This window comes from Suncus etruscus, chromosome 13 (genome assembly GCF_024139225.1).
Source record: "Suncus etruscus isolate mSunEtr1 chromosome 13, mSunEtr1.pri.cur, whole genome shotgun sequence".
NCBI lineage: Eukaryota > Metazoa > Chordata > Mammalia > Eulipotyphla > Soricidae > Suncus > Suncus etruscus.
Genome location: NC_064860.1, coordinates 264810 through 290709, shown reverse-complemented (window position 1 = coordinate 290709; position 25900 = coordinate 264810). Strand labels below are relative to the sequence as shown.

Here is a 25900-nt window from a genome sequence, read left to right as displayed (position 1 = left end):
AACCCAGGTCCGTTTTGGGTCAGCTGCATGCAAGGCAAATGCCCTACCACTGTGCTATTGCTCCAGTCTTCATTTCTGATCTACTTTAAGAAAGCCAATGCCAAGTTACAACAGTCTTGGCCCCATGGATTCATTGGATTACAGTATTTTTAATAACAGAAATTCTTTTTTGCTTGATTTTTGGCCAGACTCAGATATGTTCAAGAGCTGCTACAGTAGGGTCTGGGGTCTGTGTAGTACTGGGATCAGACCCAGGGCCTTAGAAGTGCAACAAGTGCTCTGTCACTAGACTATGGTTCCAGGCCCAATGAAACACTCTTTTTAAATTAATATCTTTATTTAAACACCTTGATTACAAACATGATTGTGCTTGGGTTTCAGACATGTAAAGAACACCCCCCTTCACCAGTGCAACATTCCCATCACCAATGTTCCAAAACTCCCTCCTCCCCACCCCACCTCGACTGTACAGAGACAGGCTTTCTACTTCCCTCATTTATTCACATTGTTAGGATAGTTCTCAATGTAGTTATTTCTCTAACTTCACTCATCACTCTTTGTGGTGAACTTCATGTAGTGAGCTGGAACTTCCAGCCCTCCTCTCTTTTGTCTCTGAAAATAATTGCAAGAATGTCTTTTATTTTTCTTAAAACCCATAGATGAGTGAGACTATTCTAATTCTGTCTCTCTCCCTCTGACTTTATCTGTGTGTGTGTGTGTGTGTGTGTGTGTGTGTGTGTGTGTGTAGGTTTGTTCACCAACCTTGTTCACCTCTGGATAATCCTGCATAGCCCCCCCCTCACTCCCTCAGTGATAATCAGCTGTTGATCATTCGAGTGATGAATAGAATTTAGGTGTATTCAGGCTCTTCAGAGAAACAACTAAAAGTCTGAGTTGCTGTGTGTATTTTCCATACTTAAGTCTCTGTGTCTGTGTACAGACAAGAGATTTACTGGGTCACAGAGATCTAGAAGCCCTACCATTTGCGTCAACAATCTGGGTCTCTTGCAGTGGCACTAGATTTGAGCCCACCTAGAACTACTGTAATGCCAGAGAGGACAAATGTGAAACAGCTACATTCGCCTAACGGAGGCTGGCCAGGGCTTATGTGAATAGCCACAGTCCTGCCTCAAACATCTGCAAACATTCTGCCTCTGTCCTATTCCTGCCTCCAGGTGGTTCCCATCTCCATCTGAAGAATGCAATGTTCTACTGGAGATGTCAAAGGATTCTACAAAGCTCCCCTCACCTTTGCCTGGACCACAGCAATGGAGGTGCCCCCACAGTCAAGGACAGGGACTCCCACACAACTGGAGGAATGGCGGAGCACAGAAACCCTCTGCCACACACCAGGGTTTCCATCAGATGCTCTGTGGAGACCAGAGTCCAAGTCCCTTCTTTATCCTTGGCATAACTTAGGAGTGACTCTACATACATGTTCCCAAATTAGTAAAGAAGAGCAAAGAATAGAAAAGATGAGAGATGAAGCGTATGGAAGCATCTTTAGCTTTCATACATTGGTTTTCTTTCCTTCTTATATATTAGTCAGACACCAGTGGCATCTTTAGAGTGATGCTCTAAGGGAATTCAAACAGAGAGGCCCACTCAGTTCACACTCTTGAGACTTGGCTGAGCTGCTCACTCCTAGGGCCAAGAAAGTCCAGGTGACCTGCCTGGTCACTCAGCCCCATCACCTCTAGCTGCTGTAATAGAAAACCAGACTTTCCTCTTCACCGCCATGGAGGTTGCAAGTCAGAGGAGGAGGAACTGGATAGGCTGTTTGCTGAGGCCTCCTGGGGCCTGTCTTCTGCCCTTGGAGAGTGCGCTGCCCTGTGTCTTCCTCCTCTAGAAGGATGTTAGAAATGTGGGATCAGGGCTGCACTCATTGCCTGAAGGACTCATATCTAATGCTAGTTGCTGCTTGGCTGCTGCAAGGCTGCAGAGGCACAAGGCTGCCATGGCCCTGTGCTGCAAGGCTTGCAGGGGCTTGTGGGGCCCAGCTGGTGGATATGGCCTCTTGTGCCCACCCAGGGATGCCAACATCCTTGGGTGATGAGAGAGGGAGGGAGGGACAGAGAAGGAGAAGAAGAGGAAGAGGGAGGCACAGAGATGGGAAGAGACGGATGGAGGGAGAGAGGGAGAGAGAGAGAAAGAGAGAGATTAATTGGACAGAGGTGGCAGGGATGGGGAGGCCAGCCCGGCTCAATAAAGAGAGAAAAGGGATAGATACAAAGCAGGCAGCACCTCTCCATTTATCTCTGTCCTTGCTTCGAGCCAACAGCAGATGTTGCTCTGGCCACTACTCTCAGTCTCCTTGCAAAGGTTGTCAGCTGCATTCTCTTCTGGACGATTCACTTAGAAACTCCAAAGCTGAGAAGCAGGTGTATGGAAGAAATGAAAGTGTTTGAGGGGCCGGAGAGATAACATGGAGGTAAGGCATTTACCTTTCATGCAGAAGGTCATCGGTTCGAATCCAGGCGTCCCATATGGTCCCCCGTGCCTGCCAGGAGCAATTTCTGAGCACGGAGCCAGGAAAAAACCCTGAGCACTGCCGGGTGTGACCCAAAAACCACAAAAAAAAAAAAAAAAAAAAAGAAAGAAAAAAAAGAAAGTGTTTAAGGAACAAAACACTAACTTTGTAACTTTTTATCAAACCTACGCCTAATGAAGATGAAGAAAGTGGTAAAAGGGCAACAATTACTTTCTAGCTGCTTCCTGCTGATAGGGCATAGTTATGGGGTTATCGGAGTTTTTCCACTTTCTATTTCTATCTAGGGGGTAAATATTTTCTATTTAAAATTTTTCTGTGTCTGTGTGTCTCTGTATATAACTTTTTCTCTATATAAAAATCTCCGTTGCTCAATTACTTTTGCCTTGTCTTTTTTTCTCTTTAACTTTTTTCCTCTATGTAATAAATCTTTTTTGCTCATTTTATATATATATATATTTTTTTTATTTGAACACCTTGATTACATACATGATTGTGTTTGGGTTTCAGTCATGTAAAGAACACCACCCATCACCGGTGCAACATTCCCATCACCAATGTCCCAAGTCTCCCTCCTCCCCACCTGACCCCCGCCTGTACTCTAAACAGGCTCTCCATTTCCCGCATACATTCTCATCATTAGGACAGTTCAAAATGTAGTTATTTCTCTAACTAAACTTATCACTATTTGTGGTGAGCTTCCTCAGGTGAGCTGGAACTTCCAGCTCTTTTCTCTTTTGTGTCTGAAAATTATTATTGCAAGAATGTCTTTCATTTTTCTTAAAACCCATAGAGGAGTGAGACCTTTCTGCGTTTTTCTCTCTCTCTCTGACTTATTTCACTCAGCATGATAAACTCCGTGTACATCCATGTATAGGAAAATTTCATGACTTCATCTCTCCTGACAGCTGCATAATATTCCATTGTGTATATGTACCACAGTTTCTTTAGCCATTCGTCTGTTGAAGGGCATCTTGGTTGTTTCCATAGTCTTGCTATGGTAAATAGTGCTGCAATGAATATAGGTGTAAGGAAGGGGTTTTTGTATTGTATTTTTATGTTCCTAGGGTATATTCCTAGGAGTGGTATAGCTGGATCGTATGGGAGCTCGATTTCCAGTTTTTGGAGGAATCTCCATATTGCTTTCCATAAAGGTTGAACTAGACGGCATTCCCACCAGCAGTGGATAAGAGTTCCTTTCTCTCCACATCCCCGCCAACACTGTTTATTCTCATTCTTTGTGATGTGTGCCATTCTCTGGGGTGTGAGGCTGTATCTCATAGTTGTTTTGATTTGCATCTCCCTGATGATTAGTGATGTGGAGCATTTTTTCATGTGTCTTTTGGTCATTTGTATTTCTTCTTTGTCAAAGTGTCTGTTCATTTCTTCTCCCCATTTTTTTTTATGGGATTAGATGTTTTTTTCTTGTAAAGTTCTGTCAGTGCCTTGTATATTTTGGAGATTAGCCCCTTATCTGATGGGTATTGGGTGAATAGTTTCTCCCACTCAGTGGGTAGCTCTTGTATCCTGGGTACTATTTCCTTTGAGGTGCATAAGCTTCTCAGCTTAATATATTCCCATCTGTTAATCTCTGCTTTCACTTGCTTGGAGAGTGCAGTTTCCTTCTTGAATGTAGCCTCAATGTCCTGGAGAGTTTTGCCTGTGTTGTTCAATATATCTTATGGTTTTGGGTCTGATATCAAGGTCTTTAATCCCTTTGGATTTTACCTTCGTACATGATGTTAGCTGGGGGTCTAAGTTCAATTATTTGCAAATGGCTATCCAGTTGTGCCAACACCACTTGTTGAAGAGGCTTTCCCTGCTCCATTTAGGATTTCCTGCTCCTTTATCAAGAATTAGGTGATTGTATGTCTGGGGAACATTTTCTGAGTATTCAAGCCTATTTCACTGATCTGAGGACCTGTCCTTATTCCAATACCATGCTGTTTTGATAACTATTGCTTTGTAGTAAAGTTTAAAGTTGGGGAAAGTTATTCCTCCCATATTCTTTTTCCCAATGATTGCTTTAGCTATTCTAGGGTGTTTATTGTTCCAAACGAATTTCAAAAGTGCCTGATCCACTTCTTTGAAGAATGTCATGGGTATCTTTAGAGGGATAGCATTAAATCTGTATAATGCCTTGGGGAGTATTGACATTTTGATGATGTTAATCCTGCCAATCCATGAGCAGGGTATGCGTTTCCATTTCCACGTGTCCTCTCTTATTTCTGGAGCAGAGTTTTATAGTTTTCTTTGTATAGGTCCTTTACATTTTTAGTCAAGTTGATTCCAAGATATTTGAGTTTGTGTGGCACTATTGTGAATGGGGTTGTTTTCTTAATGTCCATTTCTTCCTTATTACTATTGGTGTATAGAAAGGCCATTAATTTTTGTGTGTTAATTTTGTAGCCTGCCACCTTGCTATATGAGTCTATTGTTTCTAGAAGCTTTTTGGTAGAGTCTTTAGGGTTTTCTAAGTAGAGTATCATGTCATCTGCAAACAGTGAGAGCTTGACTTCTTCCTTTCCTATCTGGATTCCCTTGATATCTTTTTCTTGCCTAATGGCTATAGCAAGTACTTCCAGTGCTATGTTGAATAGGAGTGGTGAGAGAGGACAGCCTTGTCTTGTGCCAGAATTTAGAGGGAAGGCTTTTAGTTTTTCTCCATTGAAGATAATGTTTGCTACTGGCTTATGGTAGATGGCCTTAACTATATTGAGAAAGGTTCCTTCCATTCCCATCTTGCTGAGAGTTTTGATCAAGAATGGGTGTTGGACCTTATCAAATGCTTTCTCTGCATCTATTGATATTATCGTGTGGTTTTTATTTTTCTTGTTGTTTATGTTGTGTATTATATTGATAGATTTATGAATGTTAAACCATCCTTGCATTCCTGGGATGAAACATACTTGATCATAGTGGATGATCTTCTTAACGAGGCATTGAATCCTATTTGCCAGGATTTTGTTGAGATCTTTGCATCTGCATTCATCAGTGATATTGGTCTGTAATTTTCTTTTTTCGTAGCATCTCTGTCTGGTTTAGGTATCAAGGTGATGTTGGCTTCATAAAAGCTATTTGGAAGCGTTTCTGTTTGTTCAATTTCATGAAAGAGTCTTGCCAGGATTGGTAGTAATTTCTCTTGGAAAGTTTGAAAGAATTCATTAGTGAATCCATCTGGGCCTGGGCTTTTGTTTTTGGGCAGACATTTGATTACCGTTTTAAGTTCATCAATGGTGATGGGGGTGTTTAGATATGCTATATCCTCTTCCTTCAACCGTGGAAGATTATAAGAGTCCAAGAATTTATCCATTTCTTCCAGGTTCTCATTTTTAGTGGCATAGAGTTTCTCAAAGTAGTTTCTGATTACCCTTTGAATCTCTGTCATATCAGTAGTGATCTCTCCTTTTTTATTCCTAATACGAGTTATCAAGTTTCTCTCTCTCTGTTTCTTTGTTAGGTTTGCCAGTGGTCTATCAATCTTGTTTATTTTTCCAAAGAACCAACTTCTGCTTTCTTTGATCTTTCGGATTGTTTTTTGGGTTTCCACTTTGTTGATTTCTGCTCTCAGCTTTGTTATTTCCTTCTGTCTCCCTATTTTTGGGTCCTTTTGTTGAGCACTTTCTAGTTCTATTAGCTGTGTCAGTAAGCTACTCAGGTAAGCTCCTTCTTCCTTCCTGATGTGGGCTTGCAAAGCTATAAATTTTCCTCTCAGTACTGCTTTTTCTGTGTCCCATAAGTTCTGATAGTTTGTGTCTTTATTGTCATTTGTTTCCAGGAACCTTTTGATTTTCTCCTTGATTTCATCTCGGACCCACTAGTTATTGAGTATGAGGCTGTTTAACTTCCAGGTGTTAAAGTTTTTCTTCTGAGTCCCTTTGGAATTCACAAATAATTTCAGAGCCTTGTGGTCAGCGAAGGTAGTCTGCAAAATTTCTATTCTCTTAATATTATGAAGGTATGTTTTATGTGCCAGCATGTAGTCTATCTTTGAGAATGTCCCATGTACATTGGAGAAGAATGTGTACCCAGGTTTCTGGGGATGGAGTATCCTATATATATCCACTAGGCCCCTTTCTTTCATTTCTCTCCTCAGGTCTTGTATATTCTTGTTGGGTTTCAGTCTGGTTGACCTAGCCAGTGTTGACAAAGCTGTGTTGAGGTCCCCCACAATTATTGTGTTGTTATTGATATTATTTTTCAGATTTGTCAACAGTTGTATTAAATATTTTGCTGGCCCCTCATTCGGTGCATATATGTTTAGGAGAATTATTTCTTCCTGCTCTACATACCCCTTGATTAATATAAAATGTCCATCTTTGTCCCTTACAACCTTCCAGAGTATAAAGTTTGCATTATCTGATATTAGTATGGCCACTCCAGCTTTTTTATGGGTGTTGTTTGCTTGGATAATTTTTCTCCAGCCTTTTATTTTTAGTCTATGTTTGTTCTTGTAGGCAGCAGAAGGTTGGATTGAGTTTTTTGATCCATTTAGCCACTCTGTGTCTCTTAACTGGTGCATTTAGTCCATTGACGTTGAGAGAAAGAATTTCCTGGGATTTAATGCTATCTTTATATCGAAATTTGGTGTGTCTTTTGGTTAGTCTTGTCTTAAATTAGGTCTTTCAGTTTTTCTCTTAAGACTGGTTTTGAGTCTGTAAAGTTTCTGAGCTGTTTTTTGTCTGTGAAACCATGTATTCTTCCGTGAAACCAGAAAGTGAGTTTTGCTGAGTACAGTATTCTAGGTGAAGCATTCATCTAATTCAGTCTTGTCACAAAGTCCCACCACTGCTTTCTGGCATTGAGTGTTTCTGGTGACAGGTCTGCTGTAAATCTCAAGGATGCTTGCTTGAATGTAATTTCCCCTTTTGATCTTGCTGTTTTCAGAATTCTGTCTCTATCTGTGGGATTTGTCATTGTGAGTAGGATGTGTCTTGGGGTGGTTTTTCTGGGGTCTCTTTTGGTTGGTACTCTTCGAGCATGCAGGATTTGATCACATATATTCTTTAGCTCTGGAAGTTTCTCTTTAATGATGTTCTTGACTGTTGATTCTTCCTGGAAATTTTCTTCCTGGGTCTCTGGGACTCCAATGATTCTTAAGTTGTTTCTGTTGATCTTATCATAGACTTCTATCTTCATCTGTTCCCATTCTTTGACTAATTTTTCCATTGTTTGTTCATTTGCTTTAAGTTTTTTTTTCCAATCTCTCCTGCTGTATGGAATTGTTATGTATCTCATCTTCCACAGCACCAAGTCTATTCTCAGCTTCTGATACCTTGCCCCAGAGCTTATCCATTTTGTCATTCACTTCATTTACTGACTTTTTCAGACCTGTTAGTTGACATTTTATTTCAGTTTGGAGTTTTGTGATTTCTGTCTTCATATTTTCTTGGTTCATATTAGTGTTCTGTTCAACTCGATCCAGGGTTTCTTTGAGTTCTTTGAGCATCTTCCATATTGCTAGTCTAAAGTCCTTATCTGAGAGGTTGATTAGTTGGTTGGTCATCATCTGGTCCTCAGAATTGTCATCTTCATTCTCAATGTCTGATGCTGGCCTGCATTGTTTCCCCATTGTCACACTTGTATTGTGGGTTTTTCTACATGTTGTGGTGGTATTCATTGGCTATATGATGCAGGCACCACACTCCTCTGGCTCCGCCCTTTCTGGATGGGCCGACTTGCCTCTAAGGGAGGGGAGTCCTCCGTGGATGAAGCCTCACACAGGATCAAATCTTAGGCCCGAGCACGCAGCAGAGAAGACAGTCCAGAGAGAAATGCTTGCTTCTGTGATCCAGCACGGTTCTTAGTGTGATTTTTTCTTCTTGTTGCGATGGTGTTCTTTTCTTAGAAAGAGCGCAGGGCCGTGTAGCAAAGTGGAGCTAAGTGCTCTGCTGGAGCCTCTTTTTGGCCCACTCCCAAGAGGTTCACGCAAGAGGACAGTAGACAGACACACTCAGGCAGTACTCACGGTTTTTCACAGTCGGGCCCCACTCAGTCAGCAATTTCTTTCTCACTTGCTCGCTCACTGGGTAGCTTCAGAATGCAGTTTTTGGGGGGTTCACTTCCCAGGGCTCTGAGGAGAGCTTCAAAGATTCATAAAAGACAGAGAAGCACAGGACAGGGCTCCTTTCAGGTCCTAAGTTTCCTCAGGTTCCTCAGAAGAAGCACAGCAGGGCAGAGACTCTGCAGGTGGAGCAATCAGCACTTCACCTGGCAGTCCCCAAGGTCAGCCATTTCTTACTCGCTCACCCACTCGCTGGGTAGCTTCAGAATGCAGTTTTGGGGGGTTCGCTTCCCAGGGCTCTGAGGAGAGCTTCAAGGATTTAGAAAAGACAGAGAAGCACAGGGCAGGGCTCCCTTCAGATCCTCATTTTCCTCAGAAGAAGCACAGCCAGGCGGGGACTCCGCAAGTGAGTCAATCAGCACTTCACCTGGCAGTCCCCACGGTCAGCCATTTCTTACTCACTCACCTGCTCGCTGGGTAGCTTCAGAATGCCTTTTTGCTCATTCTTTTCTCTCTTTTTCTGTGTCTAAATCTCTTTTTTCTCTAATAAATATCTTTCACTCATTTTCTCTTTGTGTCTAAATCTCTTTTCTTTTTTTTTTTTTAGGGGGGTGCTGAAATGGATTCAGGAACTCTAATATGTAAGCCTTCCACTCCTAAGATGCAGATAGCTCAGTGGAGAAAACCTGGAAACGCAAGAGAGCATTTTCCTGAGACCCAGGATTTTTATTAGGAAGACCCAAACCACACCCTGAGGTGGGTAACAGAGAGGGATGTGGGTCTTTATTAGGAAATGGCAGACTGGGACTGGAGACTAGGAGCTACCTAGTTAACACACATCTCCTTCTAATTGACTTTATAAAAAGAAATGCAAATATATGAGGCAAAGCACAGTAATTTGCATCCCACGATTCTAAGGAAAGGGCAGATGCCTCTAAAAGAAAAAGGCAAAATTTTGCAAAGATGCAGCAAAAATTTGAAAAATAGGAAAAAAATCTTTTGTACATCTCTTATTAATCTCTATAATAAATCTATTTTTATTTTTTAATTTGTCTTTATTTTTCTCTTATATTCATTTCTCTTATTCATTCAATTTTCTTTTCAACATTTTATCTTTTGACTTAATTTTCTTTCTCTCTTTTTCTTTTTACATTTTCGTTCTTTTTCTGTCTTTCTTTTTTCTTTCTTTTTCCTTTTTCTTCTTTTTCTTTCAAAATCCTTGTAGAAGCAGGTTTCACTTGACCTTTTAAAGGCACCATTTTGTAGAAATTCATTGAATCCCTCACTACAGTTACTGCAGAAAGCTCTACGTACAGGTTCAACTGTTATTAGAGTGGGGTTATCCAAGGGGCATGTCTAAGTTCAATTGCCATACATCAACAGCACTGGTCCCCTGAAGGGCCCATATGCAGAGAGCCACTTGGGGGATCAGGACTGAGGGGGGTTCTCGGGTTCCCCATATTCCACAACATGCAGAACCCAGCTGGTCCCTAATGGCCCTCAAAAGGTCTGCACAGTTTCCTGCTTAACAGGCCCTGAACCAGTGGATACAGTCCATTCATTTTCTATCTTTGTTGAAACCAGCACCCAGGAGTGCTCTGTTCCTGAGGCTCCAAAGCAGGAGCAGAACCTGGAGTGACCTCTGTCCCTGGTTCTGACAGTATTTCTATTAAGAGTCCAAGAATTGAGCAGAAAGGTGTCTGTCAGTTCTCAGAACAGAAAAGAGCTGAGCACAGTCATATAGTTGGGGTGCACTGGTCCTTTTTGTGGGTAGGGAAACACATAGGTCAGAGACGCCTCTTGTGCAAGATCGGGAGCAATCTGATCAATGAGCATTGTGGACTCCCAACAAGTTCCTCTTCCTCTTTTGTGGGTAACCAGACACATCCCAGAAGCGGTGGCAATGATGTGCTCTGTGTAAAAGCTCCATTTCATCCCCAGCATGCAGGGCACCAAGTCTATAACTGGGACAGCTTTGCTGCACAGGGGGGTGGTCAAGGCAACTGATTTTCCCTCTGTGCCTTCTGCATTCTCCATCTCTCACATCTGTTTCAACTCAAAGTCCTCAACTGCTGCCCCAGATGACAGTAAGTAGAACCCTGAGAGGAGGGTGGGTGGAAGATCTAGAATTCAGACTCCTGGAGGAATGCTCCCTGTTGCTAAGCTGCAGAGTATAGCCCAGATAGGGGCCACCTTGGCTCTGTGAGGCAAGAGTAGGAGACAGGGAAGGAGCTTAGTCCTAAGTATTGGCCAGTGAACTGTTTCTGCCTCTTACAGAAGCTCAGTGATAGGAGTAAGGAAAGTCACCACAGCTCACTAAAGACCTCAGACCTGCCAACAAGCACATCATCTTTTTCCTCAGGTAAAATCCATCCTGGAGACATTTTCAAAACTATTAAGTATGACCAAGTTAATGAATCATGCAATTATCTTATTTCAGACTATATTTGATATAATAATTGTATTAAATTTATTTTTAACTAAAATTTGGGTGGGGGGCAAATCCAGCCACACTTAGGATTACTCCTGGCTCTTCACTCAGAAATCACTCCTGGCAGGCTCTGGGACCATTTGGGACATTGAGTATACAACTCATGTTGGCCAGATACAAAGCAAATGCCATCCCCACTGTATTATCATTCCAGCCCCTGGGTACTAGCTATTTTATATATAGATATAGATATAGATATAGATATAGATATAGATATAGATATAGATATAGATATAGATATAGATATAGATATAGATATAGATATAGATATAGATAGATATAGATATAGATATAGATATATATTTTTCCCCTGCCAATGTCCACTTCCCTCCACCAATTCCCACCCATCAGCCCTTGTTTGTCTCCAATCAATTGGGAATTTTTGTTGTTGTTTTTGGGTCACACCTGGCACCACTCAGGGGTTATTCCTGGCTCCACGCTCAGAAATAGCTCCTGGCAAGCTTGGGGAACCATATGGGATGCCAGGATTTGAACCAATGATCTTCTGCATGATAGGAAAACACCTTACCTCCATGCTATCTCTCCAGCCCCTGAGAATTATTTTTAAAGGAATTGCCTAGTTTGGAGGCAATCATGCAAAGAACATACTGCATTTGTGGGCTAAAAAATTCATTCATTTTTTTTTTTTTTTTTTGGTTTTTGGGTCACACCCAGCAGTGCTCAGGGGCTACTCCTGGCTCTACACTCAGAAATCACCCCCAGCAGACTCAGGGGACCATATGGGATGCTGGGATTTGAACCACTATCCTGCATGCAAGACAAACGCCTTACCTCCATACTATTTCTCTGGCCCCTAAAAAAATTATTCTTTGCAAAACATTTGGTGTAGGGAAGACACAAAAATTACATAAGAGCTGGATATTTCAGTAGAGAGTTAAGTCAGTGCCATTGGCCTCCAGATGAGTAACCCCAAATATAAGAAACAATACATTCATTCTGAGCCACTCTGATTGTTAATGGTAACATTAACAGTTAAGTGTCCTTTCCATTCTTAAAGTTCTGCTAGACATGCCTCCTTCCTAAACAGATAAAACAAGAATATACTGACTTGAGCTTACAAACACTACTTTACTTATAGGAATGATAGGAAAATAAACTTTATTTCTGGATATCAGTCTTTCATGAGCTCAAAATATTCTAATGTATTTTATTCAACCTAAACTAGAGGATAATGGATTCATGAAGGTGTTTCCTGGCAACAGGACCAGGAATGTACGGGCAATATACATTAATCATGAGCTGTGAAAAACCCTTAAACATGGATGCTCCAATCTGCAAAGAAAATCAATGAAGTAACATTATCTGTCCCAGAAAATATCCTGAGATTGGGTTCCAAAATATGGATGCACTTTGAAAGTGCAAATTATTCTGCCTAAGAAAACTTCCTACCATGGCAGAAAATGTGTTTTTTCCCACTCAGTTCTGTTATGAAGAATAAAATGTCCACATAAGACAGAAAATATCAGGCAAGCACTAGAAAAATACTTTCCTTAAGATTGTAGGACTGGCCTCTGCCATCTTTGAAAAAGTTGGAGTATCTTCCTCAGAGTTCCCATCCAACAGAGCTTTCTCCCTCATCACCATGTGATCTCCAAGATCATCTTTATTTGGCAGGCTGGGGACATTGTGGGCACCCAAGAAAGGGCTGAAAGGACATCACGCTGTCCACGGCCCCAGTTAGGGACCGTGGTGTAGACAGTGAAGAAACAGCACCACTGCCATCATGAACTGATGTGTAGTGTGATTCCAGGTGTGACTCCAGGGTGAATGCCTCTGCCGTGAGCCACATTCATGACTACAGTACAGAGAGGTCCCTACGAGCACCAGCTGGGTATCCCGACATCCAGGCCCCAGAGCAAGGGCTGGGGCAGCCACGGGAAGGTGGCCACTGTGAGCAGCTTCCCTATCAGGCACACGCCTCACCCGCGAAGGGTCTGCCACATCAAAGGTCAGTGATTCGGACACTTGGGCTAGGGCTGAGGGAGGCCGGGGCGCTGGAGCTCCTTGGGGAGAGCAGGTGTCAGGCGGGATTTGCCACGAGCACTTTGTCAAGATGTCCATGCAGTAATGCTTCTAACATCCGAGGCTGAGTGCTTGAATGTTTTCAAAATGTTGGGCTGGAAAACTGTTATTCGTCCCAATCCTGCCAATGCCCTGCCTCAGTGCTGTGCCCCCTCTTGTCCTTACCTAGGTTTGAACAACACCCCGATCTGTGCTGTGAATGATGATGACCTATACAGACCTTGGAGCGTTGGGCAGCTGAGCCACTTGGAGAAAGAAGAGAACTCACTCGCCAAGTACAGTGTGCCCAGCACCGTGGCTCTGCTGAGCCCTGGCAGGGGATTGTCCCCAACCCCAGGCAGCCTGAGAATCCCCGAACGGCCTCAGTCTGGTGAGTTCTTCTCCGAAACTCCTTGCTGGGCCTCCCACAGATGACCAGAAAAGAACTGCACGACTGTACTTCAAGCTACGGTGAATGTTGGAGTGCAAACATTGTGAAATAAGTACAAAAATGTTTAGTTCATGTAGTCTCCAACACTAATATTCATAAATGTTATTGTTACTCATGGTGTCCTCACAATATGTGAGGGGCAGTTCTAGTCTCGAATCCCTACAACATAGCTAAGAGAGGAAACTCGAGCCAAAGGTGATGGAAAGTCCTTCACACAAAAATCAGAGCACTGTAGGGACTGGGCTCCGGGCACAGGAAAGGAACCTCTGCTGGTTCACCTATTCTCATGATCTTCCCGGTGCCTGTGCTTCAGCATTAAAAGACACGGTTTATTCTAATACACTGGGAGGAAAGTAATGACAAGGACAGCTCAGGGACCAATTATCAACACTGAATTATTGATAGAACTGCTAAGACATGAATGTTTCTCATCATGAGAAAAAGACTATGTGAGTGGATGAATATGGACTATGATGAACAATATGTCCACTGCCAGTTCTCCTTGCACATAGTTACAGCGGCCTTCCAGCACACAACACTGTAGGCACATGAATTGGAGGTGGTCAGATAAGCAATGTGGAAAGAGACCGTTGCTGTAGCTCCCTGAGCAGTGTATGTGTGTGACTGTGAGACAGTGATGCAGAAGTTTCCAACTCATTCCCTGAAGTAATCTTGGAGGTCACTGCTCCAGCTCTCCAGTTACTGCAAACACCAAATTCCCCCCACCCCCAATTTTCTGCACGCATGCTTCCGGCAGCTAGAAGCGCTTCTGCTTCCTAGAAGTGAGCACTCTTTTAAGACTTACCACCTCAAACTTTATTGTTACTACTCAGAGGAGGTAACTTATACTGATTTTTCTATTTCTCTGCAGCCAGAATTAGTGAATTCAGATACTATTGGGTATACGCCCTAAATCTTTCATCCTTTTAAAAAACGGTGCTAACTATGGTTTCAGAACAAAATATACTGCTGAATATAGACTAAATCTTTCAATTGAAGCATAAAATTTAAGCAAATATTTAAGTCATTTTAAAATAATTTAGACATTGACTTAGGAACTATGAAAGGGCCAGAGTTGAGAGATGGATTCATTAGTCACATATTGTTTCGGTTTTAAGAGCCAAAATTGAGAATGCTATTATTTTTCTTTTGTTTTAAACTTATGTCTCTATCTCTAGAGAAAAGGACAATTACAGGAACAGAAAAAAGAAAACTTTTTTTTTTTTGGTTTTTTTTTTGGCCACACCCGTTTGATGCTCAGGGGTTACTCCTGGCTAAGCGCTCAGAAATTGCCCCTGGCTTGCGGGGACCATATGGGACGCCGGGGGATCGAACTGAGGTCCTTCCTTGGCTCGCGCTTGCAAGGCAGACACCTTACCTCTAGTGCCACCTTGCCGGCCCCAAGAAAACATTTTTATACTAAAACATGCCACTGAAAATCCAGCTCCCCCATATATAAAGCTACTCTTGGAAATGTTTCTTCATGTCCTCTTCCTGGCCATAGAATTTTGTTTTGTGACTATGCTTATAGAAGACTATGATGGTACAATACTAACTGCAAGTTTCCAATAATTTTATAGTGAGATTTCTGAGCTAATGTAACTGAAATTCAGATGTACTCCAAAAATGTAGCAAAGGTGATGCAGATTTTGTGGTAGAAAATATTTTTATTTTTATTTATTTATTTATTTTTGTTTTTCTGGGGGGCCACACCTGGTGATGCTCAGGGGTTACTCCTGGCTGTCTGCTCAGAAATAGCTCCTGGCAGGCACGGGGGACCATATGGGACACCGGGATTCGAACCAACCACCTTTGGTCCTGGATCGGCTGCTTGCAAGGCAAACACCGCTGTGCTATCTCTCCGGGCCAGATAGAAAATATTTTTAACTCTGATCTAAATATATCTTTCTTCCTCATGTTTCAGCTCCCTGTAGAAAAAGCAAGGAGTGCTTCAGAACTTATGCTGAGAATCCCTCAGTCATAAAAAAGGTAAAACCCAACCTGGGGCTGGAGCAGTGGCACAAGTGGTAGGTTGTTTGCCTTGCATGCACTAACCTAGGATGGATTGTGGTTCGATCCCCCAGCATCCTATATATAGTCCCCCAAACCAGACCAATTTCTGAGTGCATAACCAGGAGTAACCCCTGAGCATCACCGGGTGTGGCCCAAAAAGCAAAAAACAAAACATTACAAAGCAAAACAAAACAAACAAACAAACAAAAAACAACCCAAAGCAAACCAAACCAAAAAACCCAGCTTTCCACATCTACCAATTTCACGGTACTCCCAGCATGTTCCTTTCCCCATTTGTTTCTGGAAAGGCACCATATTGTACAACATACTGGAGTCAGACTTAAGAGAGATGGGTGTGTGTAAAGTGAAATCTCTCAGCAAGTTCTCTCCCTCACTCTGGCCTCTTGACCTCAGTGTTCCATCCTTTGTAACCCATGTCATGGTCTGTGCTGGGTAATACTGATTGGTGGGATCTCACAAATTGTTTTTACACCTGTCAGTGCATACTCAGTTGGTTCTGTTTTTGACCAAGCTAATAGGAATGTGTGAGCAAGTCTGTGTGGACAAAGATTCTCTTTCCTTTTGAGTAAATGTCTAGAAGTGCAGTGACTGGATCTTTAGCTAGTTAAATGTGTATTTTTCTCTGATTGCCCTGATTGTACTGTTTCCCAAAGTGGTTGCACTTTCCTTCACAGCCCACTCTATGTAGACCAGTGCTTATCATTTTGATGCTGTGATGTGTCTCCCTGTGGTTTTCATTTGCATTTCCCTGGCAATATCATCTCATGGATTTAGCTACCAATCTCTTTTTATGTTCATATTTTTGATGAATTTTAAAGCTGGGTCCTGGATCTTTATATTATAAAGTTATATATGTGTTATATATGTGTGTTACATATGTGCTATATATAAAGTTATATATGTGTTAGTTATAAATCTTTTGTCACTCGCACATTTTGTAAATATTTTCTTTTTTTTTTTTTTTGGTGGTGCTGGAGATTACATCCAGGTTACATGTTAATCCTGGACTTATAGGGATATGAATGCAGGAGAAGCATCTTCTATTTTAGCTATGTTTTTTCTGTGTTATATTTCTCTTTTTCTTTTGAGGTACTAAAGATTGAATTCAGGGCCTCACACATGCAAAGCAAGAGCTCTACCACTGAGCTATACCCTTATTTCTTTTGATATAATTTTTTGTCTTTTGGAGAGATAAAATGTATAATACTGATGAGGTCCCAGTAAAGCTATTTCAAATTTCCCATGTGGTTTCTCTCGGTTGTGCCTCGGTGTGATGGATAAATGTCCTGTGTTGAATAGAAACAGTAAAGAGATGCCCTGACCTTCTGTTTGTCCTCAGAAAGCATTCAGATCCTCACTCTGAAAGTGCTGCTGGCTGATTTAATACATGCTGCCCTTTTTGTAAAGAAAAGAAGTTCCTTTCCAGCACTGAAGGCCTTGGATATCTTTTTCTCAACATAAAAGAGGAGTCCTCCTAACTTAACAGGAAAATCTCATGTCTCTGGAGCAATAATATAATGCTTATACAGAAAAAAATTTAAATTACCTTGTCTGAAAATAGTTTAAATAAGCTTCACAGGGCCAGAATGATGGTACAGGAAGTAGTACTTGTCAAACATGCAGCCAATCTGGGTTATATCCATGGCATACTATATAGACCAGAAGCACTGCCAGTAGTAACTCCTGAGTGCAGAATTAGGAATAACCCTTGAGCATCCAGGTGAGACCCAGATACAAAAAGAAAGTTTCACAAAAAAAAATCAGTATCCTATCTCCAAATTTAAATATTGACATCTAGAACATCAGTGTGTGTGTGTGTGTGTGTGTGTGTGTGTGTGTGTGTGTGTGTGTGTGTGTGTGTGTTGGAGAGGGAGTTGAACTGGGTGCTTAGGGGCTACTCCTACCTCAGTGCTCAGGGCTATTTTTTAGTATTCAAAGGGCCATGCAGTTCTAGGGACTGATTCTGGATCTCCTACATGTGAAAAATGTGCTCCAGTCCTCAGCTCTCTCTCTCCATCCCTGATAAGTAAGGAAAAATTGAAACTATAATCTTTATTTTCATGGATATATCTCATCAAGTTATATAATTTACTATTCATTTTCTTTCAATTTTCATAGAAATAATAAGTGGCTGCCAGTTACTATTAACTATATTTATCTCCGACTTAGGAGGAAATTAAGGCCCAACACCCCCCGTCACTTCCCAAGGCATGTTCCACAGCCGGATCCTGTTCCTCAGAAGCATGGAGTACCAAGGCAGCCGTCCGAGAGAAAACTTTCAGTATTCCAAACTACCTGGATCAGGAAATCAAAGTAAGAGGCAGATTGACTGAATCCATAGATTGAGTCCATCATGAGCAAGCTGAAGGGCACTTCAGTAACATTCTTGAAGTGTTAAGTTTCCTAGAGCTGTGCACATGAGAGAGGCAGACAGACAGACAGACAGACAGACAGACAGACAGACAGACAGACAGAGGGGCGGAGCGAGAAAGGGGAAGAGAGAGGGGGAAGAGGGAGAGAGGGGAAGAAAGAGGGAGGGAGAAAGAGAGAGAGAACAGCGGGTAGGGTGCTTGCCTTGATGAGTTGACCTGATTTTGATCCCTGGCACCACACAGTTAGTTCCCTGAGTCCTGCAGAGTCCCAAGCTCCTGAGCACAGAGCCATGACTAAGCCCCAAGCATAGCTGGGTATGACACAAATGAAACAGAGCTTTAAATTCCCATTTGCCAACTTGATTGCTTTAACACTAGGACACAGAAACCCAAGGCCAGCTCTGTTTTCACTTCAGTGCTAGTCATCCTTGAGATCTTGTTCTCTTATATAAACACAACTTTTGGTATAGACACAATAGAAAACACAGTGGTTGCCTAACACACTCCACCCCTTCTGTCCTTGACAGCATCCTGAAATCCACCCCTCATTTCCTTTCTCCCATCATCTCCACCTCCTTTACCTATTTGAAGACTGAGATTCATACCATCAAAATTTATCTCCACCTCCTCTGTAAGAAAGCAGAGTCTTTAAACTTTTCTGCCTGTGACTGAGAACTCAGTTGCATCAATAGGAAGATGACAAATCAGACTTCTGGAAGGCTCTTTCTAGTTACTCCTGGGAATGACATTTGATCATTAATAGTCAGTTCTCTGCTTCTTCCACTTTAAGACCAAGACAGTGAATAGGGGGCAAAATATCCATTTTGGTTTTAAATAATAGGCATCTGTGGTAGAAAATAAGCATTACAGAGCATGAAGGAAGGACTGCTACTGAAAAATACTGATAAGACTATTTTAAAAGTGAAGCATTGTTGGGCTGGAGAGAGAGCACAGAGGTTAAGGCGCTTGCTTTTGAGAGCAGTCAGTGTTGGTTTGATTCTTGGCTCTGCATATGGTCCCCGGAGGTTCAGCAGGAGTGGTATGAGCACAGAGTCAGGAGTAAGCATGCACATATGTTTCAGTCCCGGCTTCAGAGCCACTGACATCCTTGCCCACACCTGGCCACCTTGACATCCAGGCGACCTATTTTTGCTTCTTCCCTTCAACTCTGCTGGCATTCCCTTCTCTTTACAGCCCAGTCCCACAGTTCTTACCACCATCTCAGGTAATCATTCAGGCATAGTATCCTATAATGCTTTATTATTTTCTAACATACATGTTTAATTCATAGTTATTATTTCAGCATCACCTGTCTCCCATCTCACTGTGACATTGGGCTTATAATCGATCCATCTGGTTCTGCTTTACCTTCAGTGCCGACACAGTGCTAGATGCATAACAGTTCCTGAATGTTGAGTATTAGAAATAGAAAAAAGGAACATGATCAAAGCAAAATCATAGAAAATAAGCTGACCACATAGGCCCTCAGCTCAACCCAGTTGGCTTTGGAAATTCAGCTTGCACTGGGCACAAGTCTCCTTGCAAAGCAGCATGCACCTTAACTGAACAGAGGTTCATACAAAATTGATGGGGCCAGAACACCTGATTCCTCTGTGCTCATAACTTTTCCTGAAAGCAAACTAACTACTACTGGGATCATAGCTTAACAGATTTTTCTTTATGAATGGAGGTTCTCTCCCTCCCAAGAAGGGCTGGGTGGTCCAGGGGCCATTCCCTGCAGCCCTCAGTCTGCAATTCTCTCTCTCTCTCTCTCTCTCTCTCTCTCTCTCTCTCTCTCTCTCTCTCTCTCTCTCTCTCTCTCTCTCTCTCTCTCTCTCTCTCTCCCTCTCTCTCCCTTTCTCCCTCTCTCCTCTCTTCTCTCTCTTCTCTCCTCCTCTCTTCTCTCAGATTCTGGCAAAGCTCTGTGACATTTTACACACAGATTCTCTGGGAGATGTTCTACAGTGGCTGCTTCGCGCAAGTTCAAAAGGTGAGATTCAGAGCCATATGTGAACATGGAGCTGGGTTATCATCCCATATCTAGCATTTACACTCTCAGTTGTCAAACTATGTTCTATCATCTATGCCCATGTTTGGACAACAGCCACCCACTGTTACGATTCTGACTGCACACAAACTCACTCATGGCAGAGTTCCTTTGTGTCGCATGGTGAGTGTTCAGGAGACAGAGAAAGTGTGTCCAGGGCTGACTGTATTTCTCCCCATGTCACATACCCGGGGCTTCCCCTGGGCACATCGGTTTTGGGCATCTCTGACCAGTTTCCTTCTTCAAGGGGGCAGGTGCCTGTCTTCCAAGTTCTAGACTCCAATACCTCCACCACACCCCCACCAGACCCAATGCCCAGACATGGTGCTCCTTGCTCTGGGTCTTTCCTCACTGTCCCCACACAACACGAAGGGCAGTCCAATGCTAGCTGACAGAAAGGCAGAGGCTTCTAGTGGAGGACCTGTTCATGTGCATCATGGACAAGTCTGGGGGATCCCCCTGAGCATTGACGTCCCAATGTGAGGTTGGAAATGCTGAAGTTGTTTAGGAAACAATGCTCTAGCTGAACATTTGCCTTGCATGTTGGTTGACCCAGATTCAATTCTTAATATCCCTGAGCCCCCAGGAGTAACCCCTGGGCACTGCCAAGTGTGGCCTCCAAACAAAAACTTGTCAGGCAACTGGGACGTGTTTGGAGGTAAGTAATCTCCCCACTTTAAAACTATGACTTAAGAAAGTTTTATTGCCGTTGAGGTCAATAGTTACTTCAGAAATCATGTCAGTGAGTACTTTGGTGTGTCTCTTTCTAGATATGCTTGTAACAACCAATATCATGTATATTTTGATGGTATCTATATTTTGATGCACTTACTTTGCCTGTAAGGTCTATTATAGGCTGTAAGGTCAATATTGGAAAATTTTCCACAGTCATTCCGGGACAAGTGAGGGCAAGGGCCCAGGGAACTGACTGGCTATTCTACTGCCAGAAGCCAACAGGAATGGGGCTAGGTATTGGCTTTCTTCAGACCCTGACTCACACATAAGCCTATGCTCAGAAATCAACCTTTACTGCAGAGCTCTGGTAACAGAACCAACCTTGAGCTTCAGGCCCAGACACTAATCTGGACTTGGGTGCCTCTCCCTTCCTCCAAACAGAGAAAGAATGGGTCTCAACTCTGATTCATGCTGAGCTGTCGGAGATGAACCTGCTAACTCACTTCCAAAGGAACCCCTCAGCCCACAGATCAACACAGAACAGGAAACAATCAACCGTGAAGGCACCCCCACATTCACTGGCAAAGAGCAAATGCAAGGAAGGACATCCATTGAGCAGGTACTCAGGCAAACAAGATGATGCCAAGAGCCTTGAGTTTTCTGGCTGTGCCACACACTAAGAATGTGCATGGTTCCCCTCACTGCTCAAGTCTGGGGGATCCCCCTGAGCATTGACGTCCCAATGTGAGGTTGGAAATGCCAAAGTTGTTTAGGAAACAATGCCCTAGCTGAGAGTTCAAAACTCAGTGAGGGATGCTCACTGTCTTTCCTTCGGAGTCAGGAGCTGCTGTCCTTTCAGTCTTGCAGTCTAGCAATGCAACCTCTTAAAGAACTAATGTCCTTTCTTTGTATGGAATCTCCCTTTCCACTGAGTACAAGGCAAGATGAGTCACCCAGACATCAAAAGAAATTTCCAATTCAAATAGAAAATGAGAAGCAAAGGAAAACAAAACTATATAATATTATTATTATTATTATTATTATTATTATTATTATTAAAAGCCAGGTGGGGCACATGGTATCCACATGTACTTGTTGCCCACATCTCTCCTCTTGAGATGTAGATTTTTTCATCCATTTTCTGGGTCACATACTGGGCTCTCCCTGTTTTTTGGAGATGCCCATGCTCTTTGTACATATTCCTCCTTTTTCTCCTCCTCCCCTTTCTCATAATTTTTTAATAAAACCTGTTTTTATTTCCAAAAAGAAAAACCCAGGTGGGCATCATGCAAATCAAGAGCCATATCCACTTTATCACTTTTTTTTTTATCTGAGTCATCTGTGTGTGGGAAATAATACAAATATATATTTTTTGGTTTTTGGGTCAGACCTGGCGGCACTCAGGGTGCTCAGGGGTTACTCCTGGCTCTGCACTCATAAGTTGCTGCTGGCAGGCTCAGGGGACCATATGAGATGCTGGGATTCGAATCGAGGTCCGTCCTGTGTTGGCCATGTGTAAGGCCTTACCATTCTACTATCGCTCTGACTCCCAATAATGCAAAATTAAAATTAATTGTTCATTTAATTTTCTCAAAGATATCCTGGGGGTTGCCAAAGGGAATATTAAAGGGATTAAAATTATTTTAGTACATTTTCTTCAATCTTAAAATTTCAAAAGCAAAAACCATTATATGTAACATTATGGTGAAAGACTGTGGTGATAGCCTATTTAAATGGGCAGAGAAACTGATTCCTTTAAAATGAAAAGCTAGTAGAGCCTAAATTCAGAGAGAACTTAACCAGCATGAAAGCAAAGGAGAATTTGGCATTGCAACCTGTCTCTACCTTCATGTTTCTCTGAGATCAGAAACTAGGAGGTGGTCAGGGCATCTCTTGCTCTAAGACAGACACATAAAAGACTAGATCTTTACTCAATATTTACTCAAGGTCAGATGACTTGTTGAAAAAAAATTTTTTTGTTGTTTTTTGGGTCACACCTGATGACGCTCAGGGGTTAGTCCTGGCTATGCGCTCAGAAATTGCTCCTGGCTTGGGGGACCAATATGGGATGCCAGGGATCGAATCCAGGTCTGTCCTGTGTTGGTCGCGTGCAAGGCAAATGCCCTACTGTGCTAGCGCTCTGGCCCCTTTAAAAAAATATCTTAATGCTGCCCCCTGCACTGAAAAACAAAAAGCTGGCATAGGACGTTTAAGCTGTGTGCACCTACACATAGCTCTTTCATGATGTGTATTTATGAAAAATAAGTGTGAGTCCATGAATTTCTTTTCCTTTCTCTGATTTATTTAGAGCATCAAGTCATGGGTCTGAAGAGGAAAAGGAAGTGTCGAAAGGTTAAGTACAGTTTATTGCTGGGTTGGTGTAAGAAACCAGTCAGGATCAAGTTTGCAGAGCATAGCTCTGAGGGCCTCAGCATGCATGCTCATAGCAACCGCATACCGGGGTGATTTAGAGCTGCTGAACTGCTCATGAGAAGAAATCTGGTATTAATTCGACCTGTTATTGAAAACCCAAGTGCCTCATCAGGGACAGACACACCTTGAGTGCCAGAGAGCTGGGTGCTTGGTGGTGTCCCCTAGTGATGATCGTCCTCCATTTTCCAATGGAGGGGCCAAGGACAGAGAGCCCCACTGACCTCCCTGGCTCTTTATTGCCTAACACAAATCACTGAGCAACACACTTTCTTCTCAAACTGCCCACTAGAGGAAACCATGAAATGCAACGTACCACTGGCAGATGCCCGAGTTAGACTAGAGAGAGGAGATTCTTGTATCTCCTTGGAACTAGGGGTTCCAAGAAGCAACTAGAAGTCAGCCCTTAGAGACAAATCAGACTGACTGGGGTCCAAAAGAGCCAACGAGGTGTTCCTGTGCTTTAGGCACACCCTGGCTGGGAAGTGGTGCCCATGAACTAGTCCTACAAGCCCCATTCCAGTCTCTGTTATCAACATAAGACCCCTTTATGCCAGAAATTCTAGTCTAGGGCCATCGTCATGATAGCGCAAGTTTCTAATGCTCACTTTTACAGACTGCCTAGATGTCACTGGGGCTCATTTCATATCAAACCACGTATCCCTTGTTGACACCCGATTCAGACAAACAATTCACTTCTTTGCCTGCCTCTTTTTCTCTCACATTAGCCCTATCCTTCCCCACCTTTACCCATCACCAGTTTTCAACTATTCTAATTCCAATAAAAACTTACATGTTGTAGAATGACAGACAAAAAAAAAAAGATCCTTCAGGGCCAGAGAGATAGCACAGTGGGTAGAACATTTGCCTTGCATGCAGCCGACCTGGGTTCAATTCCTGGCATCCCATATGGTTCCCCCAGTTTGCCAGGAGTAATTTCTAAGCAAAGAGTATGGAACCCTGAGCACCACTGGAAGTGATCCAAAACCAATCAACAAAGATTCTTCAATGAATTTTGGATATATTTGATTCATTTATACTTCATGTAGTTTTTTTTCTATTTGTTTTGCCACCTAAATGTGGCAATAGTGTCAGTGTCTTAATTATGGTCTTTTTTCCCGTTTCAGAGGGTGAGCAGAAGCCTCCACTGTTTATAAGAAGAAATAACGTAAAAATACCAGTTGCAGAGTATTTTAGCAAATCAGTGCCTCTTGCCACAGCAAGAAGTCAAGAGAGTTCATCAGCTAGACTAACAGCATCCAGGAATACACAGAAAGAGCACAATCGCTTTCCCCGAAAAGCATTTAACCTGTAATATACCAAAGGCAGAAAAAAAAGATTGTGCTAATTCTTTGCAAACATGAGCATCATTTCCTTATAACAGCACATTGTTTCTGAAAGAATACTTTGATGTTGAGTAATCAATAGCTCTTCTATGGTGACACAAATGAGTCTCAATGCATCTGTATTAAATTCTACTAAATATTATCGATAACAATTCTATTTGCAGCTAAACTTCATGTCACATGCAAAAGATATATATTCATTTTAATAATACATCTCATGTATTAGTTCATAAGCATTTGGTCAATCTAATACTGTATAATTTGTGAACAGATGAGGCAGTTACAATTCAACACTTCTCCTAAACTGAGAGCCAAACCATATAGTTAACCTAACTGCCCAGATATGTGGCATAAAGCAGATGTGTTTTCCTCAATATATGAAAGGACAGTCTGCTATTAAAAATGAATTTGTGACATTTGGGACAAAATGGATTGATCTTGAGCTAATTAGGCTAAGTGAAATAAAAAAAACCACAAAGAACATTATTTCACTCATATGTGGAACATAAATAAAGCAAATACACCCCCACCCCCAAATAAACCAGCAAGACAAAAACTAACTTGGTGAAGACTAAGGTAGTGCGGAATAGGTAAAGGGGCCTTTTCCCTTTTTTATTTTTTAATTGTAATAGTTTAACCCAGTGCTTCTCAATTATTTTCTGTCATGCCCCCTTAGGAAGAAGAAAACATTTTTCGCACACCCCCCGCGCGACTGTAAATAGTATCTTTATTAAAAGAAAAAACTTTAACCTGAAAAACAAAAATTATAAAATATTGAGCTGATATTTTTGAAAGGAAGTTTTTATTTTATTTTTATTTTTTAAAGGAAAATTTTTGTTTTTTTTTTTCGTTTGTTTTTGGATCACACATGGCAGTGCTCAGGGACTACTCCTGGCTCTACGCTCAGAAATCGCCCCTAGCAGGCTCAGGGGACCATATGGGATGCCGGGATTCTAACCACCGTCCTTCTGCATGCAAGGCAAACACCCTACTGCTGTGCTATAAAGAGATGATGTCTGGATTAATGGTTACAATGAGCACGTTTTGCAATGCATAACTTTTCAAAGCGGGGTTTGAAGCAAGACACAGCAACTCTCAGCTCGAGACATACAGAGACATAAACAAGGGCCTTATCTTGTTATGACAGTGTTTGTCGAGGTCAAATGCGGCCCTCCCCCCAGGAGGCGCACCCCACTATTTCAGAAGCACTGGAGCCATTTTGGCAGCAGGAGAGCAGTTAAACTTTGGTGTTGAGTGTGGATATAGAGATAAGCTCTACCCCACAAGTTCTAAAGTTGTCCTCAGTCAGTAACAGTTTAAGGTGCTTCTAATGCAATGATTGGTGAATTTACAAGGACCAGAAGGGAGATAGTCCTGGGATAATTGAACAAACCACTGTAACAGGTGTGAGCCAGGGAAGTGCTGGCTGCCACCAAACTCTAGAGATCTGTCAGGTTCTTCCCAGAGTTGGATCCAAATAGCACTTAAACTGTGACATTTTAGTTCTAGAACCATTGAGCAAACATTTTTCTTTTAATTT

At 42.2% G+C, this 25900-nt stretch overlaps 1 protein-coding gene across 1 annotated transcript; it reads left to right on the top strand.

The window, feature by feature from the left end:
• Positions 1-1199: 1199 nt before the first annotated feature.
• Positions 1200-25601, top strand: C13H4orf17 (chromosome 13 C4orf17 homolog). The gene is made up of 11 exons (XM_049785964.1): positions 1200-1489; positions 1701-1855; positions 12806-12952; positions 13196-13396; positions 15381-15445; positions 17660-17803; positions 19771-19852; positions 21026-21203; positions 22893-22936; positions 24142-24325; positions 25508-25601. Exons 1-11 carry the CDS (start codon positions 1200-1202, stop codon positions 25599-25601), a joined length of 1584 nt encoding a protein of 527 aa, XP_049641921.1.
• Positions 25602-25900: the final 299 nt, after the last annotated feature.